Raw genomic sequence first — 17,253 nt, 5'->3', positions numbered from 1 at the left:
GAAATTCTTGTATCACTGAGGGAGCCACTGGAAAAAAATACTAAAAACAAGCTGGTTTCACAAGAATGTTCTGCATTATCCATTAGAAATAATCTGCCAATATTAACAACCTGTCAATCTTCTCCAAGAAAGGGACTGTTGAGACTTCGGGCCTGATTCAGTAAGGATAGATATTGCGTACACAGTTGCGACTTCTCATGCTACGCAGCTGCGAAAGTATGCCAATTCCTGTCTCAGCCGCATAGAGACGCCCAATGCTGCTTTCTCACATCCGTACTACATCGCACTCCTGCATATATATCGGTACAATCTACGCACATCGGTCCGTCACGCAACATTTACACCAGCACTGACCAGCAGCAGAAACTGCAAGTCTCGTCGCATGCAGTGAGTACTCAAGTGGTGTTTGCAGTCGTAGTGGCTAATTTATGCATGCCCATGAAACGGCGTTCAAACGGACAGCCACGCCTGCTTTTTTCCAACCACTCCCCCATCACCACCCCCAAACGCTCACAGCCTGTCACTCACTCTGCGATGGATTCCTCAGTGCGTCCATAAATCGCAGTGTGATCGCAGCGCACGTGTAGTGGTTAACATTCGCTCGATCTGCGTACGTAATTGCGTACGCTGCTGAATCAGGCCCTCAGAGCACATAAAAGGACACAACTCTGAAGACCCTTAATATGGAAAACCACTTGTTAGTACAGCTCTCATCCCCCACCCACACACACAGTTTCTCCACTTCTTTCACCTGACATACTCTGGATAAAGGGGTCTGCCTTATATTATTTGACTTCACAGTGGATCAAAATATAAGACTTTTAGGTTTCAACTCCATGACATTTCGCAGAATGGAGGATTACATTGTTTTATTTATTTTTTTTTAGATCTTTAAAATAAAGATTATTGAAAAAAAGATAAAAACCCCTTGGGGAGCAGCTGCTGCATATTATTCATTCAATGTGCACATACCAGCACCCTGGCATTGTGCGCTGTTCCCTGCACATAGCTAGCATTATAGATACTGTAGTACAGATTGTATCCATTAAAAGCTGTCAAAAGTTGTGAATTTGTCTAAGTTTCTATTAATCAACTGTAGACCAAAACCAAGGTTGTCGGCTATTCGGAACAGAAACAGATATCAATTGTGATGACAGCATGAGGTCCATTTTCATCATTGATGAGGGGCTTTATTGGCAGATGGATGTCTGGGTATAGAATATAAATTCTCCATCCTCCCAGACTAGGACTGGGGCTGATGTGTGTATAGAAGGACAAGCGCAGGTTATGGACTTTGTTTCATTAAAGGTAGAAATAAAAAAAAATAAAAAAAGATAATTTTTTTGGTTAGCTATATTAACAAGCCCATAAGCCAGACTGGAAGAGCAAATTGGTTGGTGAATGTACTAAGATGGGGGAAGAAATAGCACTGTGCTCACCCTGCTTCAGTCACAGGACCAAGCGTAATGGCCTGCGAGCTGCTGCAAATGATACAAAAAAAAAAAAAAAAGTACGACTTTGCTGCATGATTTAAAACACAATTTCTTTTTGAAAAGAAAAAACCAGGATGGGTTTACCTTAAAAAAAAAAAAAAAAAATACTAATATATATATCTATCTATCTATCTCTATATCTATCTATCTATCTCTATATCTATCTATCTATCTCTATATCTATCTATCTATCTCTATATCTATCTATCTATCTCTATAGATATCTATATCTATCTCTATAGATATCTATATCTATCTCTATAGATATCTATATCTATCTCTATATCTATCTCTATATCTATCTCTATATCTATCTCTATATCTATCTCTATATCTATCTCTATATCTATCTCTATATCTATCTCTATATCTATCTCTATATCTATCTCTATATCTATCTCTATATCTATCTCTATATCTATCTCTATATCTATCTCTATATCTATCTCTATATCTATCTCTATATCTATCTCTATATCTATCTCTATATCTATCTCTATATCTATCTCTATATCTATCTCTATATCTATCTCTATCTCTATATCTATCTCTATATCTATCTCTATATCTATCTCTATATCTATCTCTATATCTATCTCTATATCTATCTCTATATCTTAATAAATAATAATATTATCTGCTTTAAATCTCTGTCACTGAAATCTCGGCACTTGCTTAATTCAATTACTTAGAATGGAGGAGTGATTAAATGCAATCCACTGCCGTCTTTTTGACATGTACGGACAGCACTTTGAGTTTTTTTTTTTTTTTTTTTAATAAACACTTAAAATGTAGCAAACATGGCTGATCCAACTATGGGAAATAAGGACAGTTACTTCTTAAAGGATCATATTAATGCAAACAACCTACTAGGCATGGAACTTAAAATCAGATATTGCCATTTACTTTAGCGGAATATGGGTTCTGCCAGTTTATGGCTTTCGAAATTACATTTTAGTAGGGACGGCAAGAAAAATAAAAACGGAACTGCATAGAATATATGTAGTATGTGTCATTTGGGACAATACCACAATATTAGAGGTGAATGATAAATTACTTGTGATTAGCATAAAGTTTACATTTCACCCAGTCAGGCACATGGTAAAATACTTTGCACTAAAAAGCGGATTTTAATACACTAGTGCAGAGGTTTCCAAACTCTGTTCTTAAGGCACCCTAACAGTCCAGGTTTTAAAGATATCCATGTTTGACCACATGTGACTTCTTTAGTACCACAGTCAATTTGATTTAACCACCTGTGCCCAAACATGGATATCTCTCAAACCTAAACTGTTGGGGTGTTTTGAGCAGAGCCGTAACTAGACTTTTTGGTGCCAGAAAGAGCATTGGCGCCCCCCTCATTTTTCAAAGGGACATAATGCACCCAAAAAAGGGCCATGGCTTCATGGGGAAGGGCCAGGGAAGAGATAGGAGAGGCCAGGAGATGCTGGGGATGAAATAAGAGGAAGATACAAGCAAGAATGATAATTAACAGATATTTGACAGGCCCAAACAGCACCCCCCTGACCTGTGGCGCCCTGTGTGATGGCCCTGGTCTTGAAGACTGCATTTGGGAATCTCTGCACAAGTATTTTAACAGATAACTGGAAATAAAGTTGACTTCATCTACAGATATACAGTTCTCAAAATCACATTTGGAGAGAGAATTCCCAGCCTTTGCTAGAATCTAGATCGGATTCTTGTGCTGGAGCAGATTTGCACAATGAGGCATAGAAAAATAAGAGTTCATATTAAGCTACAATCTTCATAGACACAGCTGGTAACATGTAATGTGCAGGGAATTTAGCCTCCCCCTAACCCTCACAAGAAAGCTCAATGCGCAGTGCTAAGTAATATGGAAGTGGAGAGTCAGCTGTTACTTAAGCAGGAAATGCAGTTACCATGACCTGTTGAAGGGAGTTGCTGCAAAAGAGGTGGCACAGTTTTTTAAATCAAGTTATATATAGTGGCAAAGTGGTTAACATTACATTTATTATTTACATGGTGACGCAGCAGTGATTAGTATTGTGTGTGTGTGTATATATATATATATATATATATATATATATATATATATATATATATATATATACATACACACACACACACTGTATATTTGACAAGGGTTAGCAGTACATTATTTAAAACGGCAAAATGGAGGGGGAGAGATATACATTACACAGTGGTTAGCAGTATATTATGTATAGATTGGTACTGTGCCTCCCTACGTATATCAATTCTTGTGAATCCACTGTGATTCGCATTATACATACAGAAGCACAGTGGTTAGTATATGTTATGCATAGGGAGGTAAAGTGGTTAGTATTATACAGTACGTATATGGTGGTACAGTTGTTAGCATTATATTATTTGCATAGTGTGGATTATATACATAGGGAAGTACAGTAGTTAGCATTCGTTTTATATACATGGGGAGGCACCCGAGCCATGCTGCTGTGTGCTGGGATGCAGAGGGTCCAGGGAGGCAGTCTCCTCTCTCCAAGTTAGGGTCACCACCTCATCCCTTTAAAACTGGACACCTATATATTACACAGATTCTGTAGCTGGCTGACTCCAAGTCTCCATTTCACCTGCTTTTAATCAGCTATAGAACCTGTGTAATTCACGTGTCCAGTTTTAAAGGGATGAGGTGGCAATCCTACTCCCAGTGCTGCACAAAGTACTTAAAAAAAAATAAATCAATAACACAATTGAGATGGAGCGTGGCCATGTCTACCCTATTTGCTAACACAGCCTGTACTCAGGCCAGTCAATGCTCTGAAAACACTGTATACATACGATAGTACAGTGGCTAGCATTAGGTTATATACACAAGGAGACACAATGGTTAGCATTGTTTTATACATAGGGAGGCATAGTATTTAGCATTAGGTTATATACATAGAGACGTACAGTGGTTAGCATTATATTAGATCAACTACACTCCAAAAACCTACTGGTAGGTTTTATGGCTCCTGACAAAATTAACCTTATTGTGTGTGTATTCATATGGTAGGGAATAGACTGTAAATTCCATTGAAATGGGTCCGGATTCAGAGGTGCACATAATGTCGATGCCGCGTGCCGATGTTTACCGCACAAATTTCGGTGGATGTTTCTGGGAAGTAACAGGTGGGAGTGTCACGGTCAGCAACTGTGTCCAAAGACACAGCTGCACTGACCCCGGCAGCCATGTGTCATAAGGTAGGTGCAATCACCGATGGTGTGTCTTAATACGCACAGCGAAGTATTAGCAACGCAGACAGTGGGCATCTCAGTAGGAAACCAATCACCTGCTGCATTAAATAAAGACAGTCGCAGCTGTATAAAAAGATGCTGCTGCAATAGCGTCCACTTCTGAACCAGACCTAAATGTAAAAGGCTAAATACTATTTGTAATGTAAAGAACTGTACAATACTGCAGTATTCCCTCAATACGTCAGTTCATCATGTACTCCTCTCCATCAGATTTCTTGTACAATTCATACAGAACACAAGCTGAACATCACCTACACTTTCTCTAGGACTGCACTAGCTGGGACCACGTTGGCTTCATACCTTGGTTGAGATAGGTCAGAGTTTCCTCATGCAGTTTAATGGCAGGTGACGTAGCTGCACACAGCACATACTGGAATGGGGGCAGCTTGGCATCCGTGTCTGGGGAGAGATGAGGTTCTTCTTGCTTAAATATTGGCAGTGCAAGGACGTCACTATAAAAACAAAAATCAGAGCAGTGAGTGAAACCGTTCTGTTCAGTACAATAACCTTCAAGTGAGGGATCACATGTAATAAAGTCATACAGAAAATGGATCAGATTAGAATGGATATACTACATTCCTGGGCTGACTATCCATTAACAAGTACATACTGGATATCTACCCAGAAAAGATTAGGCCATAATGATTATGAAATCAAAGTTTAAATTGCCACACCAGACACATCACAATAGAGAAAAATGTTGGACAGATAAAGAGAATCCAACCTACTTTGTCTTACAGCAATTTTTACACATTTTATTTATTTACCAGTTATTTATATGGCGCACACATTCTGCAGCGCTTTGCAGAAAGAATATTTGGCCATTCGCATCAGTCCCTGTCCCAGTGGAGTTTACAATCTATATTCCCTACCACATACTCACACATATACACTAGGGTACATTTTTGTTGGGAGCCTAGTAAATTACCAGTATATTTTTGGAGTGTGAGGAAACCGGAGCACCCAAAAGGAGTCTCACACAAGCACAGGGAGAATATACAAACTCCACACAGTTAGGGCCGTAGTTGGAAACTAACCCGTGACCTCAGTGCTGTGAGGCAGTAATGCTAACCATTACACAGTCTGTGCTGCTGGTAACATGAACAAGTGTTGACAAATGTCTCCCCAAAATATGTTCTGGAAAATGACACATCTGATTTAAAAGGTAGAGCACTAGTCCCCTGTCACTGTCATTCCATGGGATGGAGCGCGACCGAAGCTGCCACAAGTGTGGATAGAGAAATTAATCTTAAGAACAAAATATCTTTATTGTTCTGTATGGAACCAAATATATCTATAAATATTTAAAAGACTAAATTGATTTTACAGGGCATGAGGTGCATTTTACCCTTGGCCTGCCTGGACAGCCCCTGACCTGGACAGAAAGTCTTCATGTATTTCTGGGCCAATTGGAGAACTTTCAGGTCAAGAGTCAAGTATTTAGAACTAATAATTTTGCCAACAACCCTGAAAAATCTTTGGCACTGAATGATATCAAGTCACCCCTCAGCTTTATCCAAATTTCATTTAGCTGCCATGGGGAGCTGGACCCTTACTCAGTGGGACATCTCACAGCAAAAGGTTTAATCCACTTTAATATGCAAGTACCGCATTACAAAGCACATTCATAAAATAAATCTCCTTGCTGGATCCCAATTTTCTCTGCTTTTTAATTCTCTACTTAAGAAAAAAAAAACTTTAACTCTTGGAGAACCACCTAAGTAGAAGGAATCTGACTTTCCCCATAATTCATGCCAGGCCAGAACTTTGGGAAGATGGATGTTGCTTGGCCATGTGTGTAAATTAAACATGTTTAACAGAATGTGACTACTTCTGTCAGGATAGATCTGGTTCAAACAAGAGCTGCAAGGGGAATATATTACCCAGCATGCAGCAGAGAATGCACTCCCTGACTTCATGACACAATACCCAATATATCATTTCATACATGCACTTGAAATTTTGTAAAGAAACTAAGCACAACTCACTAGTGTCCGTTTATTATAGAGAAGCCCAGAGATCGAGCAATGTCAAAAAATGAATAAAGTCTTATGTGCACCAGTTTCTGTATAAATTGTATATGGAGAAAACAGTGAACACATGTCCTAAAATAAAGCAGATTCGACTCTGTGGGAACCACCCAAACCATAGAGGGCTGTTGCACGCAGATGTCCCAGTCCCAGATTCACACCGCACTCTGAAGCGGAGAATTCATTTCATAGTGAAATTCAGGGCATGAAAGTAGCAGGAGTGTATCAAAGCTACTACACATCAGTCATATGTTAGATCTCATCATAATTCTAGTTACATTTACAACAAACTGTTAATGAGGAGACTACAAAGGGTCTGGGAAACTGCAACAGCTGTCAAATAAAGATATTAAAAAAAAAATAAAGTGTAAAGGTGTTCAAAGCCTGACACTGCATAGTACTTCTACTAGACATTATTAAGCTCCCCTCTTGTTTGGAAAAAACACAGACACAATTTGCCACAACAAAAATTCCATGTGTAAGAAATGAAAAGTCCATTACAGAACATGAGGGCAGCTGCATGTAGAAGCAGGCACAAATACATAATCTAAAGACACAGCAGGAGTTCAGGAACCACTTCCACCTACGTTAACAAACCTCATCACAAGCCAGAAATGAACCACAGCACTCAACTGGAAAATCAGTGTATCCTTATACTCCTTTAGTAGAAAAACTGTTCGTCATTGCACATTTAATTCTACAAGACACTCTGGTTTTTGTACTGCTGAATCAAATTAAATTAATTTCAAATAGGATACTCGCTATTTGCAGAAAAATATGCCAACTTTAGCCCTTGTAACTTAGAGCTCATCCCGTTCTAGGAAAGTAAGCATATGGCACTTTCAGGAAGCATAGAAAAATGGGTTTCACTTTTTTTAGATTTTGCTTTTTTGCAGACATTATCTAAAAGAGAAAATACACACTGTACAACTTGTGTGCATCACATGTTCTTATAGTCAAATAAAGATATAAATAAAACATTACACAATTGTTATACATCTTCAGAGTGACCTAATTTTGGATCTCACTATACTGGTCAATGTACCCATCACGTGCAGTTATACACTGAGATTAAGATATTAATAAAATACTGAAGATGTAGAGCATTTGTATACAGTGACCACACCTTCGTTATGAATCTCACTAGGAATATAGTCACATATCAGATGCCTCTGGGACTATGCTTGTCAATCAATAGGCTATACACATTACTTTAGCTTTATATCCATGTTTATTAATTTTTTTTTCCCAGTTTCGAAGTACGGTTTACAAAAAACCAAGTGGGGCTAGGAGGGTTTCCATTGACATTGCCCCAGTTTCACCTAGCCAACCTAATATCTGAGTGTTCAGCACCTCTAATAAAATCAATCCTTGTTCTAAAACACATATGCTGTTCACAAGGGCAACTGGCACAAGATAAAAATTAAGAAAAAAAAAACAACTGTTGCATATTTAATTATGTGCAATGTGAATGTTTTTTGTATTGGCAACAAGCCTGTAACATTTTATTACGTTACTCATCTGGATGCCATCTGAAATGTGAATTAAGTAAGCTCTAAATCAACATTTATATGAACAATCCCTTAAAGTCTCCAACACCATTTTAACAGGAGTCTGATAATAAAACAATTTGAAATCCTGAGAAATGAAGTTTTGAGGCAGTGGATCATTAATAGTAATTTCAGTTCCCAAACTATTATGTGATATTTATACTACTGAAACAATGGAGAATACATACAGATGTAGAAAGAAAGAGAGTAAACTTAACGCATTTTACCAGTCACTTTCAGGGATCACTCACAGAGTACGCACTTTGAAAACGAATAAAAACACATTAAGAAGCATGCTGTAGTGATGCGTTCCCATGTGCTGCACTTATCAGCTCAGTATTTTTATTGGAAACACATGTTAATGCATGGGAAATAAGAGTGCCGCATTTTTAAGTTTTATATATTGCATTCAAAATGTAGAATATATTAGGGAGAACTGCGATATTCAGGTGTACTGGTTCTGGACACTTCATGCATTCTCATTTTTCATCAAACCCTCAAAAAGGACAGAAGTAAAACAAATATTCTTTTATATTGGATGGGGTATGTTGACAGGTTCTGAATGTCAAAAAGGACATCAGGTCGACAATCAATATGTCGACATTTAATTTGGTCATCATGGTAAAAATGTTAACACATTCAGAATGTCGACGTTTAATGGTGACTTTTTTTTGCTTATTTTAGCTAAAGTCTAACAACAAAAAAAAACCTTATGTCAACCTTCTGAATGTGTGGACATTTTAACCACGTTGAAATAATTGTATGTAAACATATTGGTTGTTGACCTAATGTCCATGTCAACATTGTGACTGTCGACATTCAGAACCTGTTATATTTAACATGTATTCACTTGCTATTTTGAACTTGCCACAATCTGCATATACAGTATGCTACGGCAATCAATGTAGCTTTTCCTTCCTTTGCCTAAATATTAATGCCCTTTACAATGTGCAGCAGTCAATCGGCGGCTGTATCAGTGGGACAATTATTCAATATGAATGAGCCAGGGAATCTGTAGTACCACTTACACCAGGGGTTCCCAACCACGGTCCTCAAGGCACACTAACAGTCCAGGTTTTAAGGATAGCCATAGTTGAGCACAGGTGACTCCATTAGTACCTTCGTTATTTTGATTTAACCATCTGTGCTTAAGCATGGATATCACTAAAACCAGGACTGTTAGTGTGCCTTGAGGACAGAGGTTGGGAATCACTGACTTACACTGTGTTTGGTAACCTCTAGCATTAAAATTATGCCGTTTAACAGTAAAAATAAACCCAGCACAACGGTTTGTGTTTTTTTTATTTACCTGTGTCTGCCTTTGGTTGGCATGTAATTTAAGTGCATCATGATTGAAAATAATCCACTGATTTCAATGAGAATGCAAATTGAACATAACCACCAATTGCATGCATACACATTTTTCACATGTGTTTTGCTAAAGGAAGACAAAAAAAAACGTTCTTCTGTTTTATCACAAATGCATAAATGGAAAATGTAACAGCTTGCAAACAAATATCAGCCGCACATAAACAGTAGAAAATAAAAAAGTACGAAGCATTGCATTTAACATAATTGTTATACTAAAATGATACTAAATATAAGGTCTAATACACAGCTGACAGCATCACTTAATGACTAATAGAACAGCAAACTGTGCATTGTGCTCTGCTGTGGATAATTAATAATAACAGATTGCCATTTCATGGTGGCAAGTCTGCATGTAGAGAGGTTATTAGACAGACGATCTTCTGTTGGAGCCAGGACTTGATCTCAGGGACAGAAGAGGTGACAGGAGGTCACCCTGCATTTTGGGTCATGCCAGATGAGGACATGGACATGGGTAGCGCACAAAAACTTGGCATGTCTCCTTAGTTACTGAAACAGGGTGGAGAACAGAAATAGAACTGGCAATCGGCACGGAAAAGTCAGGCTTGAGCTGCATCAGCCAGTTTTTGTGCCAAAATTAATGAAAATCAGTAATACTGAGAGAGCTGCACTAAGACACTCACATGGTAACTGAGAAAGTAGAGACCCTTATTCACTTAGCAATACATCACATTTAACAGTTTGCCATTGAAGATACAAATATGCCCTCCTCACTGATTAGATGCTAGAATGAAAACTAGTATCATATAAACTTATGGTTTTGCAAGAACAACATGACAATGCTCAGGACTCAAAATATGCAACATCTATTTAGATTAGGCCCATATTTTGAAGCAAACATTCAAACATATTAAATCACTGCTGGAGAGGACACGCACACGTTGATTATCATACCAAACTTCTTTAATAACTAGAAACAAAGCTACACACCAACGCTGCATTCAGTATATATAGAGCATTATAAAGTAATAAACATGCAGCAATAGGTTCTGTGCCGGAAACATTCATAGTCCCGGTCAGCGTCTGTGAGTTAGTTGGAGAAGGAATGTCCAATAACAGAAATACACTGCATTTATTTTACACATACAACATATTAACTATTTTCACTATTGATCTATGCAGGTGTACAATTTCTATACAAAGCAAAGGGGCTTCAATATACTGAGAGACAGGAAGTAGCAGTAAAGGTAAAGACTAATTCCAATATGTTAGAGATATGTTTTACAGTGGGCGATTGATCCTGCCAAGATCCGAAATGTCAGACCAAAGAACTTCTTTTTGATGACCACCAAGTCACAGGAGGAGATAGAAAGCAATAATATATATTACTACATTTTATTTATTGGGCGACTCAAGCAGTACGCAGCACCGTACATACATCAACAGTAGGACAGTACAGGGTACACAGAACATTACAATACAGTATCCAAAATATAAACAGAGCACAGGAAACAATTAGCAACACAATTCTCCATACACAATACAGCTGGGAAGCTGAAGGCTGTTGTCTCTGAAGTGCTAGAGAAGAGGGCTGTGAGACAGTAGGGAGGAGGACCCTGCTCCTAGGATCTTACAATTATATATATATATATACATATATACACACACACACACAAATACATATGTGTCTTCATACATCTAGTCTGAGATCCAGGAAACTGCACCGATTCATTTGATATGAAATACCTGTATATCTGTGTGCGACTGAGTCTTACATGAAGCACAAAGGAACCTGGCGTGTAAAAATGCTGCGGCAACGTAGCACTTCTTATACAGATTCTCACTCAGTCGGGCAAAAAAGACGTTCAACACAATCAGAGTCGCATAGCACCTTGCACGCTGGGAAGGGCTGTTTGGCATGACTGCAGCAACAATGTATGAGGAGATATATACACATACATACCGGCAGTCCAGCAACGATTCCTGGTGCTTTATGGTAGTAGCAACGGGACTCAGTAACTCAACACAGCCACAAATAGTTTCTAGTATTTATGTATATTAAATATACTGAATGGTGAGAAACTAAATGTTGTGTCTGTGTTAAACTCTAGTATAGGCTATACAGCTTAAATATCCTGAAGCTCCAGCCATCTTTAGATGTTCCCAATGTAATGGGTCTTCAGTCTGTGGAGGGGTGCTCCTAGTCACCTTACGCCCTCAGATGTGAAGTGTGAAAATCTATGCACACGGTTAAAACCTTTGGACTTGAGACAGAGTTAAGAATGTCATTGATCGAGAACTTGCCTTGGTCATCAACCCAAAGGGCTCAATTCCATTCAACGCGAATTGAATAGTGCCGGTAATGAGCTCCCGGTGCTATTCAATTTGGCGCGCTGTTAAGCCCGACGAAGGATTTTTTTCTCGCACCCCTCCTGGGGTACGAGTAGAAACCCGACAAAAGTTCTGGTGTGATGCTGTTTTCTGTCCTTAGCGCGGCGGAAACAGGTAGTTAAGTCAGAGAATGCCCATTCTCACGACTAAACACCATGTTTAAGGCACGAGATTGAGCATTCTCCGACATAACAGCGCACTCCATCCCGGTGCTATTCAATTCACGTTGAATTGATTCATGCCCAAAGACGGCAGGAACTTTACAACATATAAGGGCTATCTACTATACTAGAGTATACTTAGGAAAATATTAGATAGGGTAGGTTACCAACTACATTTGCAAGTTAGGGTCTCCCCTAAAAATCAAATTTAAACTCCCCTAAAAATCAAAAACACAAAAAAAGGTCAAATTTTCCTTTACTTAAAAAAAAAAAAAAAAAAGTAAAGTAGCTTAAAATAAAAGGTTTTGCATTTTTATATAAAACTTTCCATTTCAAACCACCCCGACCAATATCACAGTAAAGGCACTGTAGGCCAAATTTGTCACTCTTTTCAACATACAGTAATTTGTCAACCTCTTCAACATGTACTTCGGCGACAGTAATGGTTTACCAATTTTGCTCTAAAATTTTTTATACTTTGTACGTTTAGTGATGTATATTTAATTGTAGTACACACAGACCACTTATCAATTTAAAAATAAATTTTTAGGATTAATTATGTATGCATTTTAGTCTTTATTAATGCATTGTATGTTATTTTGGAATATGCCGAACGGTCAGAAGTACCAGTTATTTACATTCATCACAGATTGAGAATCTGGTCAATTACATAAATATTTCCATAAGAATAAGGTTAGTTTTTAAATTTGTGCCACCTAATTTAGTTTCAGTGGGTGACAAATTTAGGAAAAATGCTTGTATAAAATAAGAGCACTGGTTGCCCCAATTCAGCTACTAGAAAAAAAAAACCTTGACAGCAAAGTCCTGGCTGTACTATCATGCTGTAGTTTGTTCCACAGAGTTGCCCTACTGATCTCACAGGAAAGTGCAGGCTGATTGTGGCGATAATCTGGTGTTGAACATATTTGTTTAGCTAAGAAAGGAGACCCTGACCTAAAATACCAGCCAGAACATAATTCACTGACTAAGGTAAATAGGATTTAATGCTCTCTAAATCTGTTACTTGTGCGCAGGCAGAAATATATAGAATTTGAAACATAGAATTTGACAGCAGATAAGAACCACTCGGCCAATTTAGTCTGCCCCTTTCAGGTAGTGGTTTCCAACCATAAATTACACAAATTAGAAGAGTATGGAAAAGTACAAAAAAACTACAGCACCTACACAGGGACAGACCCCTCCGGAATGAAACCGGTTAACCGTAGCGATAGGCAACCGGATTCACTTCAGGGACCCCATTGGGAGGCCCTCCAACCTTCAAGAAGTGACGCACAGAACTCTTAGAGAGAATCCAATTTGCGCAGTGTTTACCCCACGACGATTTACACACACTGGGAGTAAAGGCACCTGCGGGGAAAACACCATTGATTCTGCAGTTTACACGGAATGAGTGGGTTAGCGCACGTTAGTTAACCCCTGGTTTACAGTGCAAGGAAAATGCTATTCAACTGTATAGCATTTCCACGTCTGGCACAGGTAATTGAATTCCCCCTTAATCTCAACAGTAACTTAAAATGTATACATTTGATCAATGAAAGACATCTATTTATAATAAGATATCAGCAGGCCTTTTAAATAAGTATTACAAGCTATATAACCAACAACAAACAAATATGGCTACAAGCAGAAAGGATCTGGAGGATGCCAGTGAGGTGCCCGGAGACTGCCTGTTGCCCATCACTGGGTTGCGATCACCTTTACACTGATGACTGCTAGACAATACCAAAGCTAGCTTTCTGGAAGAGCAGGTGATATTTATATTGACAGACCCCGGAATATACTTGGACATCTGCCACTGATCAAATTTCAGTTTAGTGGAGAACAGAACATACTATGCTTGATGGCATTCACACGTCTAGTCAACAAGCTATTAAAAAAAAAAAAAAAAAATAGACCAGTTTGCATAAACATTAATAGGAAGCAACATGTCACTAAAATGTGGATTACTTAGAGCAGTAAACAATTTAAATATAAAGATGAAGGATTTCCCCTGCTACACATCCAGCAGCACAGACATACTCGTAGCCAACCTCGGTCCTCGAGAGCTAGTAATGGGGCTCATCCACTAGGCAATGTTGTAATCGTGCAATCACTCATCAATTGTGCACAATAATGTCGGAAACGACCAGCGATGTGCGCTCCCACTGGTCGTTTCCAACATCAATCATCGCCCGAACATGCTGGTCAATCTGGCGATAACGACAGATTGGCTATGTTTGCAGATGATGGAGGGTGCCACACACTGAACAACTAATCGTTCAGTGTAGGCACTGCAGGGGATGGGGAACGACAGTACGATTATGATGTCGTAATCGTACTGTCTTTCCCTAGTCAGCGTGTGGATGTGCGCCTTAACACTTCACATTTTCCAGACAACCTAGCTGGTGCACAGTGTATTCATTACTCACTGACACATTTTAAAAAATCCTCAGATGTTGATAGTTATTTCTTTTGCGATTCTGTGAGGAGACCTCGAAACATGTACTGTTAGTAGCTCTCGAGGACCAGGGTTGGCTGCCTCTGCTCCAAGCCATAGTAGGTACACTTGAATGATAGGGATCCCTATGACACACTCTTACACAGCCTGGCTGCACTTATCACATGATTTCAGCCAGTAATTAGCGTTTCAAGTAACAGCATATTCATCATCCAAGCAGACCCGCAGATCACCAGTGACACAGTGGTCGGCCAATGATCGCTTGCAGATTGCAGGCAACCAATAGTCTGCTATCAATCCAATCTCCGTAATGATAGAAGCCCATGTGTGGCTGCATACATGGCGGAAACTCACCGCAGGTAGCCTCCGCTCGGGTGCTGGTTGTAGTGTTCAGGCTGGGTGTGCCAGAAGAGCATTTTCAGTGGGCACAGAATGGGCTACAGATCCGGGGCACAGCAACAAGCTCCAGAAAGCCCCCCGCCCTGCACAGCACAAGCTCCCCCTCAGGTCAGTAATCTCTCCTCAGACGGACCTATCACCACAGTACCCCCTGCCGTTCCTCCTACAGCGCCCCTCTCATACCCACTCCAGCTTCCTGTAACCCCCTACAGTATGGAGACCCCGAGTGTCCGATGTTCATACCCCTGGTCTGCAACTGCTTCTGCAGCCTGCCCAGTGACCCACCCACTACACCCGCGGCCACAGTGGAACAACTGCCTTATCTCCTGCTCCCGACCATCTCTTTATACATTCCCTCCCCCCGCCCGGTCTCTTACACCACGTCACCTCCACTACACCCACCTCCTGTCTCCGTCCTTCCCTGTAGGACGGAATCTGCAGCTTACCTGCCCTCACATTCCGGAGACCGGCGGGTGGCTGTACTTGGTCTCCCCTGTACTATCTCTCCGGAGACCGGATGTGTCTGGGGCTGCTGTATCCCTCCAGAGAACGGGTGTCTGTTACTTGTGCTATACCGCCAGAGAGCGGGTGTGCCTGCTCACCTGTAGTATCTCTCCAGAGAACGGTACATTTGCTGAAGGGGATCTATTCCCATACATGTGCTGAAGCGTCTGTGGGGTTGTACTGTACTTTCCTGCAATATACCTCCAGAGAGCAGATGTCTGTAGGGTTGTACTTGCCTACTTTTCCCAGAAACTGCAGGAGACTCCGATTTATAGGGTAGTCCCCCCCCCCCCCCCCCCATCTCCAGAAGAGTGAGTGGATCCCCGCAGCCTTCTCCCTGAGCAGAGGAATTCATAGTTGACAAGTATAACTTATACCCATTTCACACATATAAAACCGGGTCACACTGTTGACGTCACGGCCATCACGTGGTGAGCCGGCGCTTGATCTCCTCTCCAAGCGCCGGCTCTTCCTATGCAGTGAACAGGACACGGGTCGCATTGACCCAGGTTACCCGTTCACACTGCCCTGCGAGCCGGGTTGAACCCTCGTTCAACCCTTCTCATGACCAGGGTTGAAATGCGAGCTGGCTTATTTCAACCTGGCCCTTTCACTCTGCACAGTAACCCAGAATGCTGCGCTTTCACGTGCAATAACCCGGGTTCTTGCTGCTAGTGGGAAAGGGGTATTGCTGTAGTATTCCCCCCAGGAGGGTGTCTATGGGGCTGCATTTCCTGTAATAACTCTCTAGAGCACCTGTTCTCGAAGTGTGTGTTATGAGTTACCAAGTGTGTCACTCAGAATTGACCTCAATGGTGCACAATGCTATTACTATCATGATGGCCAGGTTCCGCCAAGGCCTGTTGCAAGGTTTCTTGGCACCTTAGGCAAAACTTCAGTCTTTTTCACTAAGACCAACTTCAGTACTTTCATCACAAGCCCCATGCTGCCTACCAGCTTTTATCTCACATACCCCTGTGCCCAGATTGTCCTTCACATGCCACTCGGCACACCAGCTCATTCCTCACAAGCAAATCTGCCCGCCGACATTTCACATATCCTCCTGCTCACCATCTCTTACCCGAACAACTTTTTTATTACATACCCTATTGTCACAACCAAAGAAACAAGAAGAGTTTTATCTAGATAGAGCGCTATGGACCATTAATATTAATTTCAATCTTCCTACTTTATTATTTACTCAAAACACATTAATTTCCCCTAAATTAGGATCCTGATAAGTGAAGTGTTAAAAAATATTATAGCTAAAGAAGGTGCTAAAGAAATTAATAAGAGGCATATTCATTATGTTAATTATTGAAGGCCAGATGGCCCTACGATAACAAAGTATCAATTCAACATTGCTTCAGTGCAGAGACAGCTGATCCAAAGAATGCTTAAGTAGCAGTGAAACTTAGCACTACTGAGTCTGACTGGGTAGTGCTGCTGCACATGCGTGAACTTGGGTGGAGGGATGTGTGTGAACAAACGGCATCTGAAGATGGCGAAAGTTCCCGCAGTCAAGCTCTGAAAATTGTGTATTTCAGAGCTTGATGAATTTAGGTCTCCATTCTAGTGTATGGGGACAGTGGCCCAGACCGGGACTGATCGGTAAGCAGGAGATATCACATTTTATATATATATATATATATATATATATATATATATAAAATGTGATAT

General features: G+C 40.2%; 1 protein-coding gene across 2 annotated transcripts in view; it reads right to left on the bottom strand.

The window, feature by feature from the left end:
- TFCP2L1 (transcription factor CP2 like 1) overlaps positions 1–15,798 on the bottom strand; it is a 34,536-nt gene extending 18,738 nt beyond the window's left edge. Inside the window, exons 1-2 of one of the 2 annotated variants that reach the window (XM_088473665.1) lie at positions 15,672–15,798; positions 5,052–5,203 (exon numbers count right to left, since the gene is read on the bottom strand). In XM_088473665.1, the coding sequence (XP_088329791.1) occupies positions 5,052–5,203; positions 15,672–15,724 (205 nt within the window). In that variant the 5' untranslated portion in view covers positions 15,725–15,798. Of the gene's footprint in view, positions 1–5,051; positions 5,204–15,024; positions 15,397–15,671 lie in introns of those variants that run through there. The other variant, XM_088473664.1, reaches the window with a different exon arrangement.
- Between the last annotated feature and the right edge of the window lie 1,455 nt (positions 15,799–17,253).

The sequence above is a fragment of the Taudactylus pleione genome, unplaced genomic scaffold, assembly GCF_031769625.1.
Source record: "Taudactylus pleione unplaced genomic scaffold, aTauple2 ptg000138l, whole genome shotgun sequence".
NCBI classification, from domain to species: domain Eukaryota; kingdom Metazoa; phylum Chordata; class Amphibia; order Anura; family Myobatrachidae; genus Taudactylus; species Taudactylus pleione.
The sequence above is the reverse complement of the archived record's forward strand: the minus strand, read 5'-3'. Positions and strand labels throughout refer to the sequence as shown.